Here is a 23,541-nt window from a genome sequence, read left to right as displayed (position 1 = left end):
GCACAGGGGGTTAAGCCACTCCCCCGAGATGCTGGCATGCCGTATCAGCGTGCCAGTTTGAATCCCAGCTGCTCCACTTTGGATCCAGCTCCCTGGTAATGCACCTGGGAAGGCAGCAGAGGATGGCCCAAGTGCTTGGGAGACCTGGATGGAGTTCTGGGTTTCTGGCATCAGCCTGACCCAGCCCTGATGGTTGCAATCATTTGGGTAGTGAATCAGCAGATGGAAGATCTTTCTCTTTCTTTCTAGCACTCTATTGTCAAATAAATACAATTTTAAAAAAGCCTTTCTTTTTAAAAAGATTTATTGACTTATTCATTTGAAAGGAAGACTTACAGAGAGGCAGAGGCAGAAGCAGAGGCAGATGGAGAAGTCTTCCATCCGCTGGTTCACTCCCCCAGTGGCTGCAACGGCCAGAGCTGGGCTGATCTGAAAGCAAGAGCCAGGAGCTTCCTACAGGTCTTCCATGCGGATGCAGGGGCCCAAGCACTTGAGCCATCTTGTACTGCTTTCCGAGGCCATAAGCAGAGAGCTGGATTGGAAGAGGAGCAGCCAGGACAGAGACCAACACCCACACAGGATGCCGGCGCTGCAGGCAGAGGCTTGGCCTACTATGCCCCAGCACCAGTCCCTCTGTTATATTTCCACATGTTTTCTGTAGATTGAAAGTTCTGTCAAAATGTAAAGCTAGAAACACAACGCCATGGCTAGGGAACCCCCTGCCATTTCTAAATTGGATTGTTTACTTCTCTATCATGAATTTCCTGAAAAGTGATTTTTCAAGTAGGAAATACTTCCCATTTAGAATAGCAATTATCACTGCATTTTCTTTTTCTTGTGAGTGGGATGCACCAAAAGTTACAGAAAGTTTAGTGAAGGATTTGTGCTAACAGCAAATGTGTCAAAGAAAATAAAAGGCAAAGTTGCTTTTTAAAATTGCTAATGCTTCTAGACATTTTTGTGCACATTTTGGAAAGTATACTTCTTTAAACATTTATTTGAAAGGCAAAGTTACAGAGAAAGAGAGAGAGGAAGAAAAAAGAGAGAGGGGCCAGCACCATCCCATATATGTGCCAGGTTCTAGTCCCAGTTGCTCCTCTTCCAGTCCAGCTCTCTGCTGTGGCCTGGGAAGGCAGTGGAGGATGGCCCAGGTGCTTGGGCCCTGCGCCCGCATGGGAGACCAGGAGGAAGCACCTGGCTCCTGGCTTCGGATCGGTGCAGCGCGCCGGCCATAGAAGTCATCGTGGGGTGAACCAACGGAAAAGGAAGACCTTTCTCTCTGTCTCTCTCTCTCACTGTCTATAACTCTACCTGTGGGGGGAAAAAAAAAAGAATGGGATTATTTGCAGTTACTGAAAGTGCTGTAATCCATCATAAATTAAACAAACAAAAAAAACAAAGAGAGAGATTTTCCATCTGCTGTTCAATCCCCAAATGGCCGTGATGGTTGGGGCTGGGCCAAGCAGAAGGCAAGAGCTGGAGACTTCATCTGGGTTTCCCACAGGGTGGCAGGGGCCCAAGCACTTGGGCCATTCGCTGCTGCTTCCCAGGTGCATTCGTAGGGAACTGGATTGGAAGTAGAGCAGCCAGGACTTGAACCTGGCATCAGGGGTGGTGGCACCTGCTGTGTCACAATGCCAGCCCCTAGCTTGGTTATTTGAAGAGCTCATTGGTAACATTTTCATGCTGATAGGATTGACTGCCTATCAGAGAAACATAGAAGTAGCTCACTTGTATTTGGTCAGGACTCTTTAAGACGCCAAAGACAGAAAACAAACTCATTTTATTATTCATTCATTCATTTGAGAGGCAGAGAGACAGGAAGACAGAGACTGACACGGAGAATTCTGTGCCTTTTCACGCCCCAGATGTCTGCAGTGGCCAGGGCTGACCCAGTCCGAAACCTGGGAGACAGGAACTCAATTCAGGTCTCCCAGTGAATGGCAGGAACTCAACAGAGGAGCCACCTCTGCTGTATCCCAAATCTACATTAACAGGAAGCTGGAGTTAGAAGCGGAGCCAGGAATCAAACCTAGGCAGTTGGATATGGGACACAAGTATCTTAACCAATAGACCAAACTTATCCTTATCTATAGGAAAAGAAATTATTTGATCCATGTATTTGAAAAGTTCCACAGGTACACTCTGCTGCCACTAGGAGTTCAAGAGTAAACATTTGGGGCTGGCGCTGTGGCATAGTGGGTATTGCTGCTGCCTGCAGTGCTGGTAGCCCATATGGGTGCCGGTTCGAGTCCTGGCTCCTCCACGTCCCATCCAGCTCTCTGCTATGGCCTGAGAAAGCAGCAGAAGATGGCCCAAGTCCTTGGCCCCTGCACCCACGTGGGAGACCCTGAGGAAGTTCCTGGCATTTGGACAGGCGCAGCTCCGACTGTTGTGGCCAATTGGGGGAGTGAACTGGTGTATGGAAGACCTCTCTCTCTCTCTGCCTAACTCTGACTTTCAAATAAATAAATACATCTTACCAAAAAAAGAGTAAACATTTCCATTAAACTTATTTCTTTCCCAAGGTACTGATAGTCATTCCCTTTTAATGCATCACGCGTTAGCTGGAGAAGCACTCTGATGAATCACAGAAGCCTGTCCAGTTTAGCCTGTGGCGCATGTGTCCATGTGCTTCTCCGCATGGGGTCCTCAGGAAGGGCCCGGGGGCACACACAAGTGGGGAGCACTGGGGTCCCAGCAGCCTGTCCAGCAGGGCTGTGAGCCAGGGGAGACTGCAAAGGTTCTGAAGCAGTCTTTCTCTGACCTTCTCCTGCCCTCCGTGCACCCCCACCCCCAAGTGAGTCACAGAATCCTTCCCTAAGTCAGGTCGTAGAAGCTAGAAATAGTGCTCTAACCTTCCGCCACCTTTCTTTCTTTTTTTTTTTTTTGGTTGACAGGCAGAGTGGACAGTGAGAGAGAGAGACAGAGAGAAAGGTCTTCCTTTACTGTTGGTTCACCCTCCAATGGCCACCACGGCCGGCGCACTGTGGCTGGTGCACTGCGCTGATTTGATGGCAGGAGCCAGGTGCTTCTCCTGGTCTCCCATGGGGTGCAGGGCCCAAGTACTTGGGCCATCCTCCACTGGACTCCCGGGCCACAGCAGAGAGCTGGCCTGGAAGAGGGGCAACCGGGACAGAATCCGGCGCCCCGACCGGGACTAGAACCTGGTGTGCCGGTGCCGCAGGCGGAGGATTAGCCTATTGAGCCGCGGTGCCGGCCCTGCCACCTTTCTATGTACGAACTGGGAGGGGTCCTGCCCCATACCCAGGTGGAAAGGACTCCATAGAAGGCCGAGAAGAGTCTGAACAGATACGTCTGACTGGGATCCCCCTGAATCTATCATCATACCAGACCTTTGGTCTCATCACATTTCTATTTGCTATACACACACTTGGTTGGGCATTGTGGTGCAGCGGGTTAAGCCACTGCATAGGAAGTCTGCATCCTATATTCGAGGGCTAGTTAGAATCTACTCTGCACTTCTCATCCAGCTTCCTGCTGATGCATCCTGGGAAGAAGCAAATGATATAGCTCAAGTGCTTGGTTCATGCTGCCTTCTATGTGGGAGACCTGGATGGAGTTCCTGGCTCCTGGCTTTGACCTGGTCCAGACCAGGCTGCTGCCTCTTGTAGCCATTTGGGGAGTGAAGCAGGTTGGAAAATTTCTGTCTCTCACTCTGCCTTTCAAGTCAATGAAAATAAATACCACTACTCCCTTCCGAAAACAAACAAACAAACAAGAAAAAGGACAGTTTTCCCTGGGTCTCTGAGTCTTCGTTTCTGAAGGCTCTTCTGTCCTGTAAAACCTTATTATGTAAGTGTTTCTCTGTGTATTGCTGTGGGAGTGTCGGCTGTGAGGCTGATGGGGAGAAAAGACAGCACATCTGTGTGCTGCCACACAGGACATTCACAGAACATGTACGATATGAACACGCACTACAACTCTGCAGTCTGGTAGGTCACGTTTTCCCTAGCTTTTATTAACGTGAAGTCTTTTTTTTTTTTTTAGTTTGAGATGCAGAAGGAGAGCGAGCGGGAGAGCTCCCATCCATGGGGCCATTCCCCAACACCTGCAATGATGGGGGGTGAGCAGGGACTGAAGCTGGGGGCCAGGAGCTCAATCTGAGCACTCCGCTGTGGGACTTGGTCACCTTAACTAGTGTCTTTTTAAACATTTTTAATTTATATATCTTTATCTTCATTTACAAAGCAGAGAGATAGTAAGAGACACGGAGACAGACACAGAGGTGTTTCCAGCCTACTCGTTCAATCCTCAAATGCCCATGACAGCCATGGCTGGGTTGGGCTACATCCAGGAGCCTGCAAATTCATCTGGGCTCTCCCCATGGGTGGCAGAGACCCAAATACTTGAGCCATCACGGGCTCCCCTCTAGGGTGTGCACAGCAGGAAGACGGAATCCGAAGCAGAGCTGGAAGTTGAACAGACACTCCAACTGGGGAAGTGGACATCACAAGGTGTATTTTAAGGTGCTGTAGTGTGTACTTCGCCAAACGCCCAGCCCTGCACCAGTGTGTTAATTGCTAGGCTAAATGCTCACCCCTGGGACACATTTTAAGATCAGTGTTGCTTGGGGCTGGCACTGTGGCACAGCTGGTTAAAGCCCTGGTGTGCAACGCTGGCATCCCATATGGGTGCTGGTTCGAGTCCTGGCTGCTCCACTTCCGATCCAGCTCTCTGCTATGGCCTGGAAAAGCAGTGGAAGATGGTCCAAGTGCTTGGTCCCCTGCACCCTTGTGAGAGACCTGGAAGAAGCTCCTGGCTGTTGGCTTCAGGTTGGTGCAGTTCCAGCCACTGTAGTCATCTGGGGAATGAACCAGCAGATGGAAGACCTTTCTCTCTCTTTCTCTGCCTCCCTGTAACTCTGCCTTTCAAATAAAAAAATAAATATTAAAAAAATAAAAAAGATCAGTGTTCCTTAAAATTCATTTTAGGAAACACTGAATTCTGGCTTTGAATGATATAGCCTTGCCTGATAACACAAAGGTACCATTTAGCCCAGGAAGTCTATTTGCTAGAGATATACCTGAGAAAACTGAAAATATCCTTCCACATAAAGATTTGTACACAAATGCTCATAGAAATATACTCATTTTATTATTATTATTATTTTTTATTATTTTTAGACAGAGTGTACAGTGAGAGAGAGAGACAGAGAGAAAGGTCTTCCTTTGCCGTTGGTTCACCCTCCAATGACCGCCATGGCTGGCGCGCTGCAACCAGCGCACCGTGCTGATCCGAAGGCAGGAGCCAGGTGCTTCTCCTGGTCTTCCATGGGGTGCAGGGCCCAAGCAAGCACTTGGGCCATCCTCCACTGCACTCCCGGGCCACAGCAGAGAGCTGGCCTGGAAGAGGGGCAACCGGGACAGAATCTGGCACCCCGACCGGGACTAGAACCCGGTGTGCCGGCACCGCTAGGCGGAGGATTAGCCTAGTGAGCCGCGGCGCCGACCGCAATATACTCATAATAACTAAAAAGTAGAACCAACCGAAATGTCCATGATCTGATCAATGCATAAACCAGACATGGCTCATCCAGAGAGTGGATCATAGCAAGAATGAAGCGGTGACACACGCTGCAGCATGTGTGAAGTGAAAGAAGCCACAGAGAAGTACCCAAAAGACCACGTGTGCGTTCACTGACACGAAAGGCCCAGAAGCAAATCCAGAGACAGGGAGCAGATGAAGGGCGCATGAGGCTGGTGCTGGGAGAAGTGGTGGTGACTGTTAACGGGCACACGGTTTATTTTTGGGGTGATGGCAGTGTTCTGGGATCACTAAGTGAGGACTGATGCACAACTCCATAAATATGTTAAAGGCCACCAGTTAGACACCTCAAAAGAGTGCTCTTGGGGCTGGTGGTATGGTGCGGCAGGTTAAGCCACCGCCTGTGACACCAGCATTCCACATGGTTGCTGGTTAGAGTCCTGGTTGCTCCAGTTCCCATCCAGCTCCCTGCTAACTTACCTGGGAAAGCAGTGGAAGATGGCCCAAGCGCTGGGCCCCTGCACCCGCGTGGGAGACCCAGATGGAGTTCTAGGCTCCTGGCTTTGGCCTAGTCCAGTCCCGGCTGTTGCAGTCATCTGGGGTGTGAACCAGCAGATGGAAGTTTTTCTCTCTCTCTGTCTCTTTCTCCTTCTAACTCTGCCCTTCAAATAAATAGATAAATCTTAAAAAAATAAAAGAGTGCTTTTTAGGGTATGTGAAATATATCTCAATAGAGCCACAATTAGAGTAATATAAAATGACTATCATTCATAGAGCCCCTGCCAAGCTCCCTGTTCAGAGGGAACAACAGTGTCCCAGAACAATTACAAACATCAGCAGTGACTGAACAGCTTTTCCTCTGGGTGGCCCACTCCTACCCCACAGCCTCAAGTCCTTGTATTATCTCATTTGACTTTCACAACAACTCCTGAAAGATAATCTCAGCATTGTTTCCCTTTTACAGGAAGTAACCAAAGCTCAGACAAGTCAGAGGAATGTGACCAAAGCTACACGACTCCGACTCCGTGACCCCTTACAGGGGCTTGGCTAGGACCCCGCATTCCAGTCGGACTGCTTGATGTGGTTACTCTGTATAGGTGCAGGCCCTGTGGCTTTTTGTTTTTAAAGATTTATTTTTATTTATTTGAAAGGCAGAGTGACAGAGAGAGGGAAGGACAGAGAGAGGAGAGAGAGAGAGAGAGAGAGAGAGAGAGAGGTCTTTCATCTGTTGGTTCACTCCCCAAATTGCCACAATGCATAGGGTTGGACTTGGCCAAGTTAAAGCCAGAAGCTTGGAACCCCATCCAGGTCTCCTATATGAGTGGCATGGATCCTAAGTACTTGTGTGATCTTCCACTGTTTTACCAGGCGCATTCGCAGAGAGCTGGATCCAAAGTGCAGCAGCCAGGACTTGAACTGGTGCTCTAGCATGTGATCCCAGTGTTCCAGTCGGTGGCTTAACCCATGGTGCCACAATGCCAGCCCTCAGTGCCCATGGTTTTGTAGTTGCTCTTGGGTCTAAATGACAGCAAATGACAGGAAAAGAAAGTATGCATTAGAAAGTGGAAGCAAAGGCCGGCGCCACGGCTCACTAGGCTAATCCTCCGCCTGCGGTGCTGGCACACCGGGTCTAGTCCTGGTCGGGGCACTGGATTCTGTCCCGGTTGCCCCTCTTCCAGTCCAGCTCTCTGCTGTGGCCCGGGAAGGCAGTGGAGGATGGCCCAAGTGCTTGGGCCCTGCACCCCATGGGAGACCAGGAGAAGCACCTGGCTCCTGGCTTTGGATCAGCGCGGTACGCCAGCCGCAGTGCGCTGGCCATGGTGGCCACTGGAGGGTAAATCAACGGCAAAAGGAAGACCTTTCTCTCTCTCTCTCTCACCGTCCACTCTACTTGTCAAAAAAAAAAAAAATGTTAAAGGGAGTAGTCAGTCAATGATTAAAGAAAAAAATCATGGTGGGTGTTTGGTGCAGTGGTTAAGCTGCCTGCAGTGCCTGGGTTCATGTCCCAGCTCTGCTTCCAATCCAGCTTCCTGCTAACACACTCCTTGGGAGGCAGCAGGTGACGGCTCAAGTAGCTGGGTCCCTGCCACCCATGGGAGAGATCTGCACTGAGTTCTTAGCTGCTAGCTTGGCCCAGTTCTGGCCAAGCATTTGGGGTGCAAATCAGTGCAAATCTGTCTCCCAAATAAAAATTAAATAAAGTGGAGACAGGGTCGATGCTGTGGCGCAGTGGGTTAAAGCCCTAGTCTGAAGTGCCGGCATCCTATATGGGTGCCGGTTCTAGTCCCAGCTGCTCCACTTCTGATCCAGCTCTCTGCTATGGCCTGGGAAAGCAGTGGAGGATGGCCCAAGTCCTTGGACCCCTGAACCCACATGGGAGACTCGGAGGAAGCTCCTGGCTTCTGGCTCCTGGCTTTGGATCGGTGCAGCTCCAGCCGTTGTGGCCTTTTGGGGAGTGAACCAGTGGATGGAAGACCTCTCTCTCTGTCTCTACCTCCCTCTGTAACTCTTTCAAATAAATAAAATAAAATAAATCTTAAAAGCAAAAAAGTGGAGACAAAAATTACCCCAGGTAGAAGTTCACAGTTAAAAAATAAAGTGAAACAACTCCGAAACTTCCTGCAGAGCTGCAGAGCACTTCTGACGGTGCTGACACTTCAACGCAGCCCACCTTCAAAGGGAAGGCAGCCAAGGGCCTACAGAACTGGCCCCAAACGGAATCAGCATTTTAGTGTCCACAAGCAAACGGGGCAAGGTGTGCTGAGATCTAAGAGGGAGAGAGGGGAGAGTGACAGCTTTGCCCAGCAGGAACCTGGGCTCCTTGCCTTCCTGGATCCTGGCTCTGAGCCGCCTGTCTCCTCCTGCCCCCCTGTGCACGAGGCCTGCCTTCCTCAGGCTCTGTCTCGAGTTGAAGAAGAAACTTACCCACGTGCTGCTTGTGGAGACGCGGGAGGGCCCGTGCTTGTGGTGTGGTGTTTGCTGTTCCTTCGCGTTCTTCTTACTTTTGCGTGTTTTGGTTTCTTTCATTGTGACCACAGTGTGTTGGGAAGGGCCTGCTGTGTCATACAGAAGTATTTAGGCAGTATTGCCTCCTGGTTCAAGCAGCAGCTTTGGCATTGGCCCCAGTCAGGAGGCTGTGGGTTATGGGGCAGTAACGAACAGCACCCAGATCCCAGGGCTGTGTTTCTTACTGATGCGGCTGGCCTGCCTCGGGCAGCTTGGGTGGCTGTGACTGAGCACCACAGACTGGGAGGCAGAAACAGACTGGACAGCAGAAATTTCTCACGGTTGTGGAGGCTGGAACTGCAAGGTCAGTTGGCGTCTGGGGAGGGCCCACTTCTTGGTTTGCAGGTAGCTGCCTTCTTGCTGTGTGCTCCCATGGTCTTTCCTTGGTGCATGGTGCTATGGAGGGGGGGAAGAATAATCGGAGTCAGGGCTTCAATGGATACGAGTGTTTAGGGGACATACACACTTAGCCTGTGATAGTGTCCTTCCTGGATCAGCAGGGGCTAGGCCCCATGGATTCTTCCTTTTGAAACCAGACCTGAGAGCGGGGACCAAACAGTATCAGGAGTTGCCACAGCAAGAGAAGGAAAATGTCTCTGAAGGTTCTTGCCTTCAAGTGACACACGTCCCGCCTGCTCCTATTCCCTGATCCAAAGCAAGCTGCACGTCCACAGATAACTTCAAGGACACATGAAGACACACTCCTGCCCTGTGCTCAGGAGAGGGGAATGGCTTGGGTGCTGGCACAGAGTCCCTGGTCTAGACGGTGCTGGGAAGGTGTCTTTTTAGACGTGATGAACATTTCAATCAGTGGAATTTGAGTCAAGTTTTTTTAGCCAACTCTATCTGGAGCCATACAAGGATGGGGATTCGGGAACACAAAGCACCTACAGTAACCAAGGTGGTATCGCCCAGAGTTTATTCAGAGAATCTGAGAGAAGGCAAGGATTGGACGTGTGGTTAAGGGCCTGCTGATGTGTCCGCTTGACTGGGCCACAGGGTGCCCAGATATTAGGTCAAGCTTCCTTCTGGGTGTGTCTGTGAGGGTGTGCGGGTGAGGTCGACATTTGCATGGGCAACTGATTAAAGCAGATGACCCTCACCAGGGCAGGTAGGTGGGCCTTACCCAATCAGCCACAAGAACGGGGGCGGGGGGAGGATAAAAAGGCTGACCCTTCAGATCTGAGAGAACTCCCGCCTGACTGCTGGAGCGGGCCACTGCTCTCGTCCTGCTCAAACACCGGCTCTGCTTGACTCTCAAGCCAGGGTTCTTGGGCTGGATCGTACTCATTGGCTCTCCTGGGTCTCCATCCTTCTGGCTGTTAAGTCTTGGCACTTCCCAAACTCCAAAACGGCAGGAGCCGTTTTCTTTCTCTGTGTAGACAGTTCCTGACTTACAAAGGAGAGGCTTGACTTACGATTTCTCTACTGTACCAAGGTGCAAGAGTGCATGCAGGGGACGGTGTACTTTCAACTGTGAATCTGCATCAGATGCTGCAGGATCCTCCTGTGATGCTGGGTAGTGGGAGATGTTGTTCCCCAGGCCGTGTGACCCTGAGGAACAACTGATGCTCCAGTGTGTGCTAAGCTAAGGTGGGCGGTGTGTCAGGTATAGTATGCGCATTTTTTTATAGAAACAGAACTTTTAGAAATTTGAGAGGCAGAGTTACAGAGAGAGAGAGGGGAAGGGACATAGAGAAAGGTCTTCCATATGCTGGTTCACTCCCCAAAGGGCCACAATGTCTGGAGCCAGTCTGATTGGAAGCCAGGAGCCTCTTCCTGGTCTCTCACATGGGTGGAGGGGAGCAAGCCCCTGGGCCATCTTCTCTGTCCTCCCAGGTCACAAGCAGAGAGCTGGATTGGAAGAGGAGCAGCCGGGACACGGACAGGCACCTGTATGGGATGCCGGCACCGCAGGTGGAGGCTTAGCCTACTACACCACAGTGCCAGCCTCAGTATATTCATTTGTAATTTGTGATATTTTCAAATTATGATGGGTTCCATGGGACAGAATCCCGTCATAAGTTGAGAGAAGCCGTATATACATCCTGCTGGTTCTGTGTCTTCGGAGACTCTGATTAATAGAAGCCTGGATTGCCTCTTTCAAGGAAAAAATTTAAGGTCCCTCCTTAAATAAGAAGAAACTATACTTTTGGTTTGGAGTTGGGGCGAAAGGTCAAATTGCTCTGCTGTGAAAACTCGGCCCCAGTTTAGTGATTTTGGAAAGAGAATCTGATGGTCGGATGGGGTTTTCCAGGTAGACCAAGCTGCTCATGGCTTCGGAAGCTGGAGGCGGCTCTGATTTGCTTCCTTGGAGTAGTGAGGAGGGCTAAAGCTGGGGGCTCACAGGGGGTGGCTGTTTCTCGCTCTTTCTCTGTCCCATGTCATCCAGCCAAGACCCCTTATGCTGTTACATAAATACCCTCTCAGGAAACTTTAAACAAAAAAAAAAAAAACTTGAAAAAAAAATCATGCTATTCTACTTTCTTGTTGCTCTGTTAAACCTCCAAATTATGGTCCTTGAGAACTAAATGGAGAGAATTATGAAGATCCCCTGGCCCAGTGTTTCCCCAGCTGTCTTCCACAAAACCTATGCTCCTAAGTGTTCATAGGCAACCCTTGAAATAAAGGGATGCTACGATCAGGCGGGTTTGATAAATGCAGTGTGTGCCGTAGCCTCCTTTCTGAGGGCCCCAATGTGCTTTCCTATAACTGAGGTGCAGACGCTGGCGGGACCCCGACGTGGAGATGCCAAAGCAGGCAGTTGGCACCTGGGTCTGGATTTCAGGGGTAAGGCTGGAGCTGGCTACACGGGTTACACCATGAGAATAGATGAGATTGCAAGAGACAGAGTTGAGAAGTAACAAGGTGAGAAGTCTGTATGTGCTGCAGCTCTTCTGTGCTCATGAGGGGAGGATCTGAGAGTGGAGCCATGACTCAGAGGATGGCATTGCTGAGCCAAGTGACAGAGAAACCGGGACACTGTTGGACTTGAGTGACTTCCTCAGTCGGATCCTACCATTGGATTTCTCACCTGTAAAGCCAGTAGATTCTTTTGTTGCTTAAGGTTTTGTGTCATTTCTAATGAAAAAGGTCCTGGCTGGCACCGTGGCTCACAAGGCTAATCCTCCCCCTGAGGTGCCGGTACCCCGGGGTTCTAGTCCCGGTTGGGGCACCAGTTACTAGTCCCAGTTGCCCCTCTTCTAGGCCAGCTCTCTGCTGTGGCCCAGGAGTGCAGTGGAGGATGGCCCAAGAGCTTGGGCCCTGCACCCGCATGGGAGACCAGGAGGAAGCACCTGGCTCCAGGTTTCGGATCGGCGCAGCGCACGGCCATAGCGGCCATGTGGGGGTGAACCAACAGAAGGAAGACCTTTCCGTCTCTCTCACCTCCCACTGTCTAACTCTGCCTGTCCCAAAAAAAAAAAAAAAAAAAAAGGTCCTGACATCTTCTCACTTCCTTTGCACATTTCTCCGTTTCCTCTTGGAAGGTTTGTGCTATTCTGTCATTCAGGGGAATCAGAATTAACCTGACACCACCATTTGAGGGGCAAATAGGAGGGCTTGGTCTGCCCGGCCAGTGTTTGTGGTTAACATTTCAGGCATCAGTGGAGAATCTGTTAAGAATCTGTTATTATGGTTAAGGGTTTTTATTTTTACTTTTAGAAAGGAAATCTCAGGGAGGTGAAGTCACTCAGCCAAGGTCACACGTGACCACTACCCATCACCCTCTCAAGCTTTTTTATTTATTTATTTATTTATTTGAAAGGCAGAGGCAGATGGATAAGGACAGCTCCCATCTGCTTGTTTATTGCCCAAATGCCCACAGCAGCCAGGACTTCGCCAGGCCAGACCAAAGCCAAGAGCTTGGAACCCAATCTGGATCTCCCACGTGGGTGGCAGAGACCCAAGCCCTGGAATCACCACCTTCTGCTTCCCAAGTGTGCACTGGCAGGAGGCCAGCACTGGGAGCAGAGCTGGGATTCGAGCCCAGGTACTGCAACATGGAATGTGGATGTCTTAACCTGTGGGGAGCAATCCGGACTGGACTGAGTTACTGGAATTAAGACTTATTCTATGCATCTGCTCTCCCACAATATGGTGCTGGGAGAGAAGTAAACAGCTTCCGCGCAGCTGCCTCCAGTTCAACCAATAAACTGTAGGACTTGCTCCTGATTGGAGGAGAGCAGCGTACTCGGCGTGTGGGCAGCCGAGTTGGGATTGGCGGAGGAGGACTATAAAGGAGGAGAGAGACGGCATGCACCAGGAACATCTAAGGGGAACATCTAGCTGAAGGAACACCTGTGCAGCCCCCGAGAAGAGCCGGCCGGCGGTGTGCCGCTCCCCTGCGGAAGTGGGGAATGTGGCCAGGGGGAACTGCCCTTCCACGGAGGTGGAAGGGATAGTAGCCAACCCGGGAAGAACCAGCAGCAAACCCGGGGAGGGCCGAGCAGACGAAAGAACAGCGCAGGGTCCTGTGTCGTTCCTCCACGAAGAGGGGGAGCGACATAATGGTGCCGTGACTCGGATATGAAGCCTAGGCAGGGTTTAGTGTCGTTCCTCCATGAAGAGGGGGAGCGACATTAACCCCCGTGCCATTTGCCTTCCCCAAGGATTTTATTGTTATATTTGGATTGCTAGCAACCAAAATTGAATCTGCCTACTGTATACTATAAAGGGTCTTTTTGGGCAGGATCAAAGACAGAGCCAAACAAGAAACCGGGGAAGAGGAGGGAGCAGTGCAAATGGACCACCCCCAGGCCAAGGCCTGCACTCTCTGTTCAAACTTGCAGTTAGTGGGAGAGAGAATATGCTTAGGGACAGAACAGGGCATGCAAGATGAAGCCCCATGACCCTGGTCCCTGGAAGCCCACACTGCAGATCTGAGGCGCTGGGCAATATATCAAGAGGGGTCCGCCAGCCCTGGGCTTCTCCCAGCCACCTACAGGTGATGAAAAGCCACCTCTGTAGGAGTGCACCAGGAGAATCCTGCCTTCTCCTCTACTTTCTTTCCTCCTCCATGTTCCCCATCCTTTAAAACACAATTCTTCTTCAAAAATCTTATTATTAAAAAGAAAATTATTCAAACAGTACCAATGATTTTTCAACAGGGATTAACTTTTTTTTTCCTACTCTGGTCTTCTTTCTCCTGCCAGAGGCAATGACTACAATCAGTCTTCCGTAATCTCTCCAGAGAGAGCCTCTGCTTGTGTATGTTTGTGCCGAACTTGCCTGTTCCATTTGGTCACATGGCAGAGTGTATTACAGGTACTGTTCTGTACCTAGCATGCTTCGCTTAGCGATGTACTTTTCATATGAGAATGCATCTGTTTCCTTCTTTTTGATGGCTGTCTCATATTCTGTTGGGTGGCCCCAGCGATGAGCAGTTAGCTTGTTCCAGGATTTTTTTTTTTTTAAGATTTATTTTATTTATTTGAAAGAGTTACAGAGAGAGGTAGAGACAGAGAGGTCTTCCATCCGCTGGCCAACTCCCCAGAAGGCCGCAATGGCCAGAGTTGCGATGATCTGAAGCCAAGAGCCAGGAGCTTCTTTCAGGTATCCCATGCGGGTGCAGGGGCCCAAGGACTTGGGCCATCTTCTACTGCTATCCCAGGCCTTAGCAGAGAGCTGGATCGGAAGAGGAGCAGCCAGGACTAGAACCAGCGCCCATGTGGGATGCCAGTGCTTCAGGCCAGAGCTTTAACCCACTGTGCCACAGCACCAGCCCGTTCCAGGCTTTCATGAATACATACGCTGGTGCAGCAAACACGCTGGGACCTGGGGCCTCCAGCACCTGAGCACATTCCTCTTTCTTTCCAGCAAGTTATCACAGCTGCCCTTGCTTTGCCCTGGCTTCCCAGTCACAGCTCCCATCAGCTACCTCTTCTTCCTCATCACTCCTGCAGGGGTCCTGCTTGACATGACCACAGCCATCTTGGGCACATCGGCCATCTTGTCCCTTAGGTGACCTAGTTATCCAAACCCTAGGGGATAATTAAAGGCATTGAGATCCTCTGTGGGCACTGATAATCTGGAATGCCTTTTCCTGTCACTTGGAATGTTAATATATCTCGAGAAAGTTCAGATGTATTCAGTTAGCCTTTCCTGTCTGTGGCAGCCCAGACTATACTTCTCTATATGAATTCCTAATAAACCGCATTCAGCGTCCTCTTGGACTTGTGTGACTTTCTTCAGTCTCATGGCATCTTCTGCCTTTGGTGGCTGGTTCTTGCATACCAGGTTTTCCTGAAATAACTCCTTAAACAATTGCAATCTGGCTCCTGCCCACTGGTACTCTCGATGACTTTCTTCCTTAGTGCATCACCTCTGGTCTTTCCAGAGAACTTGGTCTCACTGCCAACTCATCCTGAAATTCTTTTTATTTTTAAAGATGTATTTATGTACTTGAAAGGCAAAATGATAGTGGGAGAGAGAGAGAGAGAGAAATCATCCATTAGCTGGTTCACTTCCTAAATGGCTACAATAGCCAGGTCTGAGCCAGGCCAAAGCCAGAAGCCAGAACTCCATCAGGGTCTCCCATTTGGGTGGCAGAAGCCCAGGTACTTGATCCATCGTCGGCTGCCTTCCCAAGTGGATTAGCAGGGAGCTGGATTGGAAGTGGAGCGGCTGGGACTTGAACAAGCTCAGGATGCCAGTGTCACAAGTGGCGGCTTAGCCTCGCGTGCTGCGATACTGGCCCCTGACACTCTCTTCCTGCTCAGTTGTAACAGGAGATCATTTGTCCTTCCTCTGCATCCCTAATCAAGCTTTTCCCACATCTGACCTTTCCTTCAAAGGCCATCACTTGGAGGAGCTGCTGGCGAGCAAACTCCTGGGCCAGCTGCTTTTTAGCTCCTGGCTGTCTCACCCACTCACCTCATAGCCTGGGTCTCCAGATAAATTTGATATTTCAATCAGTAAGTTCAAAATCTTTTTTAGGTTTAAGTTCCAGTTTTTAAAAAATGTGCTAGGGATACAGGATGGTCGCTTATGCCTACATTCCACCTGTGAGTGTACGGTTTGAGTCCAGGCTACTCTGCTTCCGATCCAGCTTCCTGATGATGTGCACCCTGGGAGGCAGCAGATGACGGCTCATGCGGGTTCCTGCCACTCCCATGGGAGACCTACATGGAGTTCTGGGCTCCTGGCTTCAGCCTGGCTCAGCTCCAGCTGTTGCAGACATTTAGGGAGTGAACCAGTGCATGGAAGAGCTCTCTTTCTGCCTGTCAAGTAAATTAAATAAATGAATAAAAATCTAAAAGCAAACTCAAGTGATTCCATTCATGTAACAAGGAACATGCACTGCGTCTCTCTACCCATCTGGAGATCCTGCTGGCATGGGGCCTATCAGGGGTCGGCTGCACAGCACCTGGCCAGCACACTGGCAAGCTCAGCAGCAATGCAGAAAGCATTAGTGACGACTGTATCTGGACGCTTGCATCGTGAATGGTTTTTCTATCTGCTTCTCTGTATTTTCTGAGTTTTCAACAATAGAAAATGGATTATATCATAATACCCCAATCTGCCTTTACTGCCACCTCTTGCAATTCAGCTTTAAACCGCCTAAGTTAGGGCGTGTCCAACAGTTAAGACACCACGTGGGAAGTGTCCCAAAGGGGAGCCTCTGGTTCATGTCCAGGCTCCACTTATGACCCAGCTTGCTGTTAACGTGCATCCTGGGAGGCAGCAGGTGGCGGCTTGAGCACTGGGTTTCCTGCCACCCATGTGGGAGGCCTGGATATGGTTCCCAGCTCCTGGCTTCAGCTGGCCCAATCTGGGCTGCTGTAGCTGTTTTGGGGTGTGAACCAGTGGATGGAAGATCTCTGTCTCCCTCTCTTTGCCTTTCAAATGATGAAAATAAATAGGGGCTGCTGCTGTGGCGCAGTGGGTAAAGCCGCTGCCTGCAGTACCAGCATCCCATGTGGGCACTGGTTCAAGTTCCGGCTGCTTCACTTCCGATCCAGCTCTCTGCTACAGCCTGGGAAAGCAGTAAGAGATGGCCCAAGTCCTTGGGCCCCTGCACCTGTGTGAGAGATCCGGAAGAAGCTCCTGGTTCCTGGCTTTGGGTTGGCCCAGCTCCGGCCACTGCGGCCAATTGGAGGGTGAACCAGTGGATGGAAGACCTCTCTCTCTCTCTCTGCCTCTCCTTCTCTCTCTGTGTAACTCTTTCAAATAAATAAATAAATAAATCTTTAAAAAAAGAAAATAAATAAATAAAATCATAACAAAACCTGGCAGCTGGGTTTCACTCCTCCTTCCCTCTCTCACATTCTATCAGTTACCACTACACGTGGTGGTTGCTGGAGTCTGTTCCCATCTTCTGTGTTTGATGGGAAGTTCTTAAGGGGCACAAACCATGTCTTGTCTTTCTCCCTGGGGCTTATCACACAGAATAACTCATAAAAAGACTTTCCAAAAATGGTGTCTGAACCTTCCGCTAGAGGCCCCAGGGCTTTGTCTGCATCTTGCAACTGTCACCTGGCTGAGAAATTTCCTCTATAAATAAGCGGTTTCTGTTTCAGGAATGGTTTGCTCTGATATTTACAACCACGCTTAACCCCACCCAGACCTCAAACTCAGGAACTTGAATTAGGGGTGGTATTCAAATCCTTAGCCACAAAGCAAACAGACAGCGCCCTTAAGGACCAACTGAGCCACGTGAACTGGTTTTTTGATTCTAGCTGTTGTCGCTACCTTTGCTGGGGAATTCTGGACGGGATTTTACTTGTCCTTCCATGCTGTGCTTTTTCTGGTTCCTTTGTTTCTTTTTGCAACCCAGTTCCAGATGTCTCAGCACTGTTTCCAGAATGAGTACTTTGACAATCTGCTGGGTACTTGCAAACCTTGTCACCTTCGCTGTTCCAAGGCCCCTCCTGTAACATGTCAGCGCTACTGTAATGCCAGTAAGTAGTACCGGATGGTGACGCCCGGGTCTGAAGTGTTCTGTCTATGCTGACTGCTCACTCAGAGGCTAAACGTTAAGGGGATGATGGGGAGATCTTCTGAATCAAGAAGAGAAAGGAAACAAGGCAGTGATTTAAATGCCTATCAGAACACAGGAATTATTCAGAAGTGGATTCAATTTTATGAGGTGACGCTTTTAACAGCACAGATTATTATCAGCTCCTCCAAATTAGGTGGTATTTAGAATTTGAGAGTCAATGCTGGTGCGTTTATGGGGAACTGAATGGCACAAAATCCATACTTGACGTGAAAACTACGCTATCGGCTCTTTCTCTGTTGTTTTACCCAAGGTGTGGCCAGTTCAGTGAAAGGAACAAACGCGATTCTGTGGACATGCTTGGGCCTGAGTGTGACAGTTTCTTTGGCAGTGTTTGTACTCATGGTCCTCCTGAGGAAGATGAGCTCGGAGCCATTAAAGGATGCATGCAAAAACACAGGTTGGTTTGATGGCGAATCTTTGAAATCTGTTTCCAAGAGGTAGCTTTTGTGTTTCAGTTCCTTTTTCTTTTTTATCACTGACAACCGCATTCGGTTCTGCCTTTTGGAGTGGGATAGTGACCTTCTTCAGAATTCAGAATTAAGCTGCCTTCGTTCCGGTTGTGACACTTTGGGGGGGGGTCTCCTGCCATGTCAGCTTTCCCCCACATTCCCTTCCTTTGTGATCAGTCTACTGAAGCAGTGAGCTTTCCTTGGAAAACGCCTCTGACCAAGGTTAGCGCACTGATTTAAAAGTCATGCATTCAGAAACGGCCAGCTAGGGGGCAGGCATTTGGTGTAGTAGTTACAGATGCTGCCTGGGATGCCCGCATCTCATACTGGAGTGTCTGGGTTTGAGTTCTGGTTCTGTTCCCGGAAGTCCAGCTTCATGTAGATGTGCACCCTGGGAGGCAGTGGTAATGGCTCAGATCATTGCAATCCTGACAGCCACGTAGGAGACGCAGACTGACTCCTGGATTCTACTGGCCCTGCCCCAGCTACTGCCAGCATTTGGAAAGGGAACCAGGCGATGGGAGATCTCCGTCTCCTTGTTTTCAAATTAAAAAACAAAACAAAACAAAAACCCCAAAGTTGCTAGCCATGCCTGCTAACATTAGGAAAAGAGTGTTTGACAAGATGGTTATGTGGTCATGTTTTCAGTATCAATACAAAAGTACTTCAAAAGGCTTGTTGTAAAATGAAATTTAGTTTAGGGGCTGGCATTGTGGCCCACCTGCAGTGCCTGCATCCCATGTAGGCCCAGGTTCTAGTCCTGGCTGCTCCTCTTCCAATCCAGCTCTCTGCTATGGCCTGGGAAAGCAGTAGTAGATGGCTCACGCACTTGGGCCCCTGCACCCACGTGGGAGACCCAGAAGAAGCTCCTGGCTCCTGATTGGCCAAGCTCCGGCTGTTGCGGCCATTTGGGTGAGTGAACCAGCAGATGGAAGACCTTTCTCTCTGTGTCTGTTTCATCGTATCTCTACCTCTCAAATAAATCAATAAAATAAAAAAAAGATGTTTACCTTGGTGCAAAGCAATTTAAAAGTCCACACAGTTTTTCTTTTTTTTTTTTTTTTGACAGGCAGAGTGGACAGTGAGAGAGAGACAGAGAGAAAGGTCTTCCTTTTTCCGTTGGTTCACCCCCCAGTGGCCACTGCGGCCGGCGCACTGCGCTGATCCCGCTGATCCGAAGGCAGGAGCCAGGTGCTTCTCCTGGTCTCCCATGCCAGTACAGAGCCCAAGCTCTTGGGCCATCCTCTACTGCACTCCTGGGCCACAGCAGAGAGCTGGCCTGGAAGAGGAGCAACCGGGACAGAATCCGGCACCCCAACCGAGACTAGAACCCAGTGTGCCGGCACCGCAGGCGGAGGATTAGCCTAGTGAGCTTCGGTGCCGGCCCACACATTTTTCCATGATATGCATTTTTCATGAACTCTCTGAAGATTCCTGATAAGCATGGGTTTTTCTTTTGCACCAAAATATAAACTTATTTTTGTGTTTCTTACCTCCACAAACTTCTTTTTAAAGAAATTTACTTAATTTCAAAGGTGGAGTTAGAGAGAGGGTGAGGCATTTGCAGAGAGAAGTCTCCCATCCTCTGGCTTACTCCCCAAATAGCCGCAATGGTGAGGGCTGGGCCAGACTGAAGCCAGGAGCTTCATCTGGGTCTCCCACGTGAATGCAGGGGCCCAAGGACTTGAGTCATCCCCTGCTGCTGTCCTAGGCACATTAGCAGGGAGCTGGATCAGAAGTGAAGCAGCTGGGACTCAAACTGGCATCCAGGGGTTGCAGCTTAACCCGCTATGCCACAGCACCAACCCCTCCACGAACTTCCTGAGGTGCCTTCACATATGCCATTTGCTTAGGTCAATATTTTCACAGGGAAAAATGCTGGAAATGAATAACCAGTTACCTGGATGCCTGAGCTATCATCTCTAAAATAATTCTTTATTCGGCAGCAGAGACACAGCCCAGAGGCAGAGGTTCTGCTTCAGGCCTCTGAAGGTAAATTCCTGCAACACCTTTGCCTGTGGCTGGATTCCCCAATAGGTAGCAGATGCTGCCCTATGTCTTTACGTATTTATTTTCCATGCAGAATCTATAAAGCATCTACCTCATTTGCTTGCTTATACAGTAGGAGGTACAAGACTGCTCCATGAAATTCGCTCTTTCCCTGGGGGCCTGATAAGATACGGAAAGAGAGTGAAGTTTTTTTTTTTTTTTTTTTTTTGTAACATAAAAGTTGTATATATTTCAAGTACAAAATATAGTTCTTAAACTTTTCTTATTTATTTTCATTTACTTGAAAGGCAGAAGGTCAGAGAGAATCTTTCATCTGCTGGTTCACTTTCCAAACAGCCAGGGTCAGACCAGTCTGAAGCCAGGAGCCTGCAGTCCACCCATCCGGTCTCCCATGTAGGTGGCAGGGGCCCAATGACCTGAGCTAGCATCTCGTTTTCCAGGATGCATTAGCAGGAAGCTAGACTGGAAGCACAGCAGGCAAGACTCGCACCCGCACTCCAATATAGGTTGCAGGTGTCCCAAGCAGTGGCTTAACCCAGTGTGCCAGAATACCCACAGTGACAACAAAACGTTTTGGTGTACTTGTGCATGGTGAAATGGCTACTACAGTCCATTAAATTATCATACCCATCTCCTTAAATCGTTACTTTTTCACTTTTGGTGGCAAGAACACATAATCTACTCTTGGCAAATATGCAGTATTCAAGTTTTTTTTTTTAATATTTATTTAAAATACAGAGTTAGAGAGAGAGGTGGAGATAGAGATAGAGGTCTTCCATATGCTGGTTCACTCCTCAAATGGCCACAATGGCTGGATCTGAGCCGATCCGAAGCCAGGAGCCAGGAGCCAGGAGCCAGGAGCCACTTCCAGATCTCGCATGCGGGTGCAGGTGTTCAAGCACTTGGGCCATCTTCTGTCACTTTACCAGGCGCATTAGCAAGGAGCTGGATCGGAAGTGGAGCAGCTGGGACTAGAGCTGATGTCCACATGGGATGCCGGCGATTCAGGCCTGGGCTTTAAAACCTGCTGTGCCACAATGCTGGCCCCCTCAACACAGACTTATTAACTACAGCTATTCTGCTATACATCAGGTCTCTAGATTATAGTCATCCTGTGTAACTGTGACATTACATCCTTTGGCCAACATCTCCCGGTTTCCCTCCCACTTCTATCAACCACTGTTTCAGTCTTGTCTTCTGTGTATTCAGCTTCTTTAACTTCCACATCTATGTGAGATCATGCAGTAACCTTCCTGTGTCTGGCTTGTTTTGAAGAGTGACTCCAAGTGTGACATTTTGGAAGATGGTGTCACACTGTGGGACACTGGAAGTAAAGAAACTTACTTTCTGGAGTAAAGCATGGGGACACAATGGACTTTTTTTTTCTTTATAAAGATTTATTCACTTGAGAGGCAGAGTTACAGACAGAGGGAGAGACAGTGGTGCAGCAGGTTAAGCCGTCACGGGCAGCATGCAGCACTGGCATTCCATTTGGGTGCTGGTTCGAGTCCCAGCTGCTCCACTTCCAATTCAGCTCCCTGCTCATGTGTCTAGGAAGGGAGGATGGTCCAAGTGTTTGGGCCCCTGCACCCACATGGGAGACCTGAATGAAGCTCCTGGCTTCAGTCTGGCCCAGCCCTGGTATTACGGTCATCTGGGGAGTGAACTAGCAGTTGGAAGGTCTCTGTCTCTCTGTCTCTCTCTTCCTGTAATTCTTTGAAATAAATAAGCAAACATAAAAAAAAAAAAAAGAGAGGGAGAGACAGAGAGGTCTTCCATCCACTGGTTCACTCCCCAAATGGCCGCAATGGCTGGAGCTGCGCCCATCCGAAGCCAGGAGCCAGGAGATTCCTCCAGGTCTTCCACGTGGGTGCAGGGGCCCAAGGACTTAGGCCATCTTCCACTGCCTTCCCAGGCCACAGCAGAGAGCTGGATGGGAAGAGGAGCAGCTGGGACTAGAACCGGCGCCCATATGGGATGCTGGCGCTTCAGGCCAGGGCCTTAACCCGCTGCGCCACAGTGCTGGCTCCAGAGAGATTCGTTTTTTAAAGGTTCATCTGCTGCAGGATGTTCTGTTAAAGTAGCATCTTTACTTCTGAAACCTAAAGTTATCACCTACTGGCTGATTGCAGTAACCTCTGGTATGATCTCTCATTTCTATATGCATTCCACAGGGGCGAAACCTCAGTGCCTGCAAAGGCTAAGTGTGTGACAAATGCTCCCAGAGGGCCCAGCAGAGGCTCTGTCAAAGGGGAGCTCACAGCGGTTACGTGTGACTTCCAGTGTAGGACATCTCACTCCTTCAGTCCTGATGTTTACTTAGGTCAGTCACAACCACACTGCTGTGAGCCAGGTTCATGTTTCTCTTTCTGCATAATCAGGATCGGTTCTCCTGGACGTGGCTAATGCTGGCCTGGGCGGCAGCAGAACTGGTGATGAAAGAACTCTACCCAGAGGCCTTGGGTACACGGTGGAAGAGTGTACCTGTGAAGACTGCGTCAAGAGCAAACCAAAGGTCGATTCTGATCATTTCTTCCCACTCCCAGCCATGGAGGAGGGCGCAACCATTCTTGTTACCACTAAAACTAATGACTATTCCAACAGCCTGCCACTTGCTTCAAGCACTACAGGGGTAGAAAAGTCAATTTCTACTGCGTAGTTAATCCTCTTGACCGGTGTAGAATATTGAGAGGGAAAGGTGACGAATCAGATCTGTATGGGGTGATTGTATTCATCAGTTGCTGCTATAGCTTTTTGTCCTCTGATTCTACAAACTCTGTTACATACTTTTCTGTATCTTATTGCTAACAGCTTAACTGTGGAAACTTCTTTGGTCTTATGATTAAACTCTTGACTCACTGGAAAATAAAAAGGCACTGCAATCTGCAGATCCCATACTCCCAGCTCTACAAGTTGATTACCTCTCTCCTGTATACACACACACACATACATCTCAGGACAAAGGGGGTTTTCTCTTTATTGTGAAGGGAAAGCAAGGTCATGCCATGCTCTGTGAGCAGAAGGCTGGAGTCAGCGACACTAAGCCAGTGTGCAATGCATAAGTGGTTCTTGGCCTTGTGAGCATCCAGCTTCATGGAGGGACTGGGCATTAATATAATCTCAGAAACTAATATGAAGCTGCAAACCATGACCAAGGTGTACTAGGAAGTTCTCAGCCCAAATGCAGGTGGCTGATAAAATACTCACATCTAACCCTTAGGCAGACTTACTGATGACAGCCTGGGGCTGTTCTAAGTGCCTTACGTTTACTAACTCATTTTATGTACTCCAGAACAAGGCAGGAAGATGACTATTATGTCCATTTTACAGATGATACAAACTGAGTCAGTGCAAGCTAACACAGGAGCAACTAGCTTAGTCTGTGCTGCTATTAACACAATGTTGACACCAGGCAATTTATAAGGAAATCAGTTTTCTCAATGCGCAGGCTGGAAGTCCCGAGTCAAGGCGCTGGCACCAGGCGAGGCCATCCTTGCTGTGACCCCACACGGCAGAAGAGCGAGCTACTCGACGGCCTGTGTAGCCTGATTTCTAAGGGCCAGGCGA

General features: G+C 49.4%; 1 protein-coding gene and 1 long non-coding RNA gene across 6 annotated transcripts in view; one reads left to right on the top strand and one right to left on the bottom strand.

The window, feature by feature from the left end:
• Positions 1 to 23,541, bottom strand: part of LOC103348554 (uncharacterized) — a 62,093-nt gene that overhangs the window by 34,707 nt on the left and 3,845 nt on the right. For 4 of the 5 annotated variants that reach the window (XR_011384798.2, XR_016226218.1, XR_011384797.2 and 1 more), the window contains exon 2: positions 8,434 to 8,910. This is a non-coding gene — a long non-coding RNA (uncharacterized LOC103348554). Of the gene's footprint in view, positions 1 to 967; positions 1,312 to 8,433; positions 8,911 to 23,541 lie in introns of those variants that run through there. The other variant, XR_016226219.1, reaches the window with a different exon arrangement.
• On the top strand, positions 8,925 to 22,871 carry TNFRSF17 (TNF receptor superfamily member 17). Its single transcript, XM_051847824.3, has 3 exons — positions 8,925 to 17,414; positions 17,766 to 17,912; positions 22,356 to 22,871. The coding sequence occupies exons 1-3, from the start codon at positions 17,297 to 17,299 to the stop codon at positions 22,631 to 22,633; spliced, it is 543 nt and encodes a 180-aa protein (XP_051703784.3). The 5' UTR covers positions 8,925 to 17,296; the 3' UTR covers positions 22,634 to 22,871.

Source organism: Oryctolagus cuniculus, chromosome 19, assembly GCF_051225735.1.
Source record: "Oryctolagus cuniculus isolate XC-2025 breed Fujian yellow rabbit chromosome 19, ASM5122573v1, whole genome shotgun sequence".
Classification (NCBI taxonomy): Eukaryota; Metazoa; Chordata; class Mammalia; order Lagomorpha; family Leporidae; genus Oryctolagus; species Oryctolagus cuniculus.
Note: the sequence above shows the minus strand (reverse complement) of the source record. Positions and strands in the feature narration are given on the sequence as shown.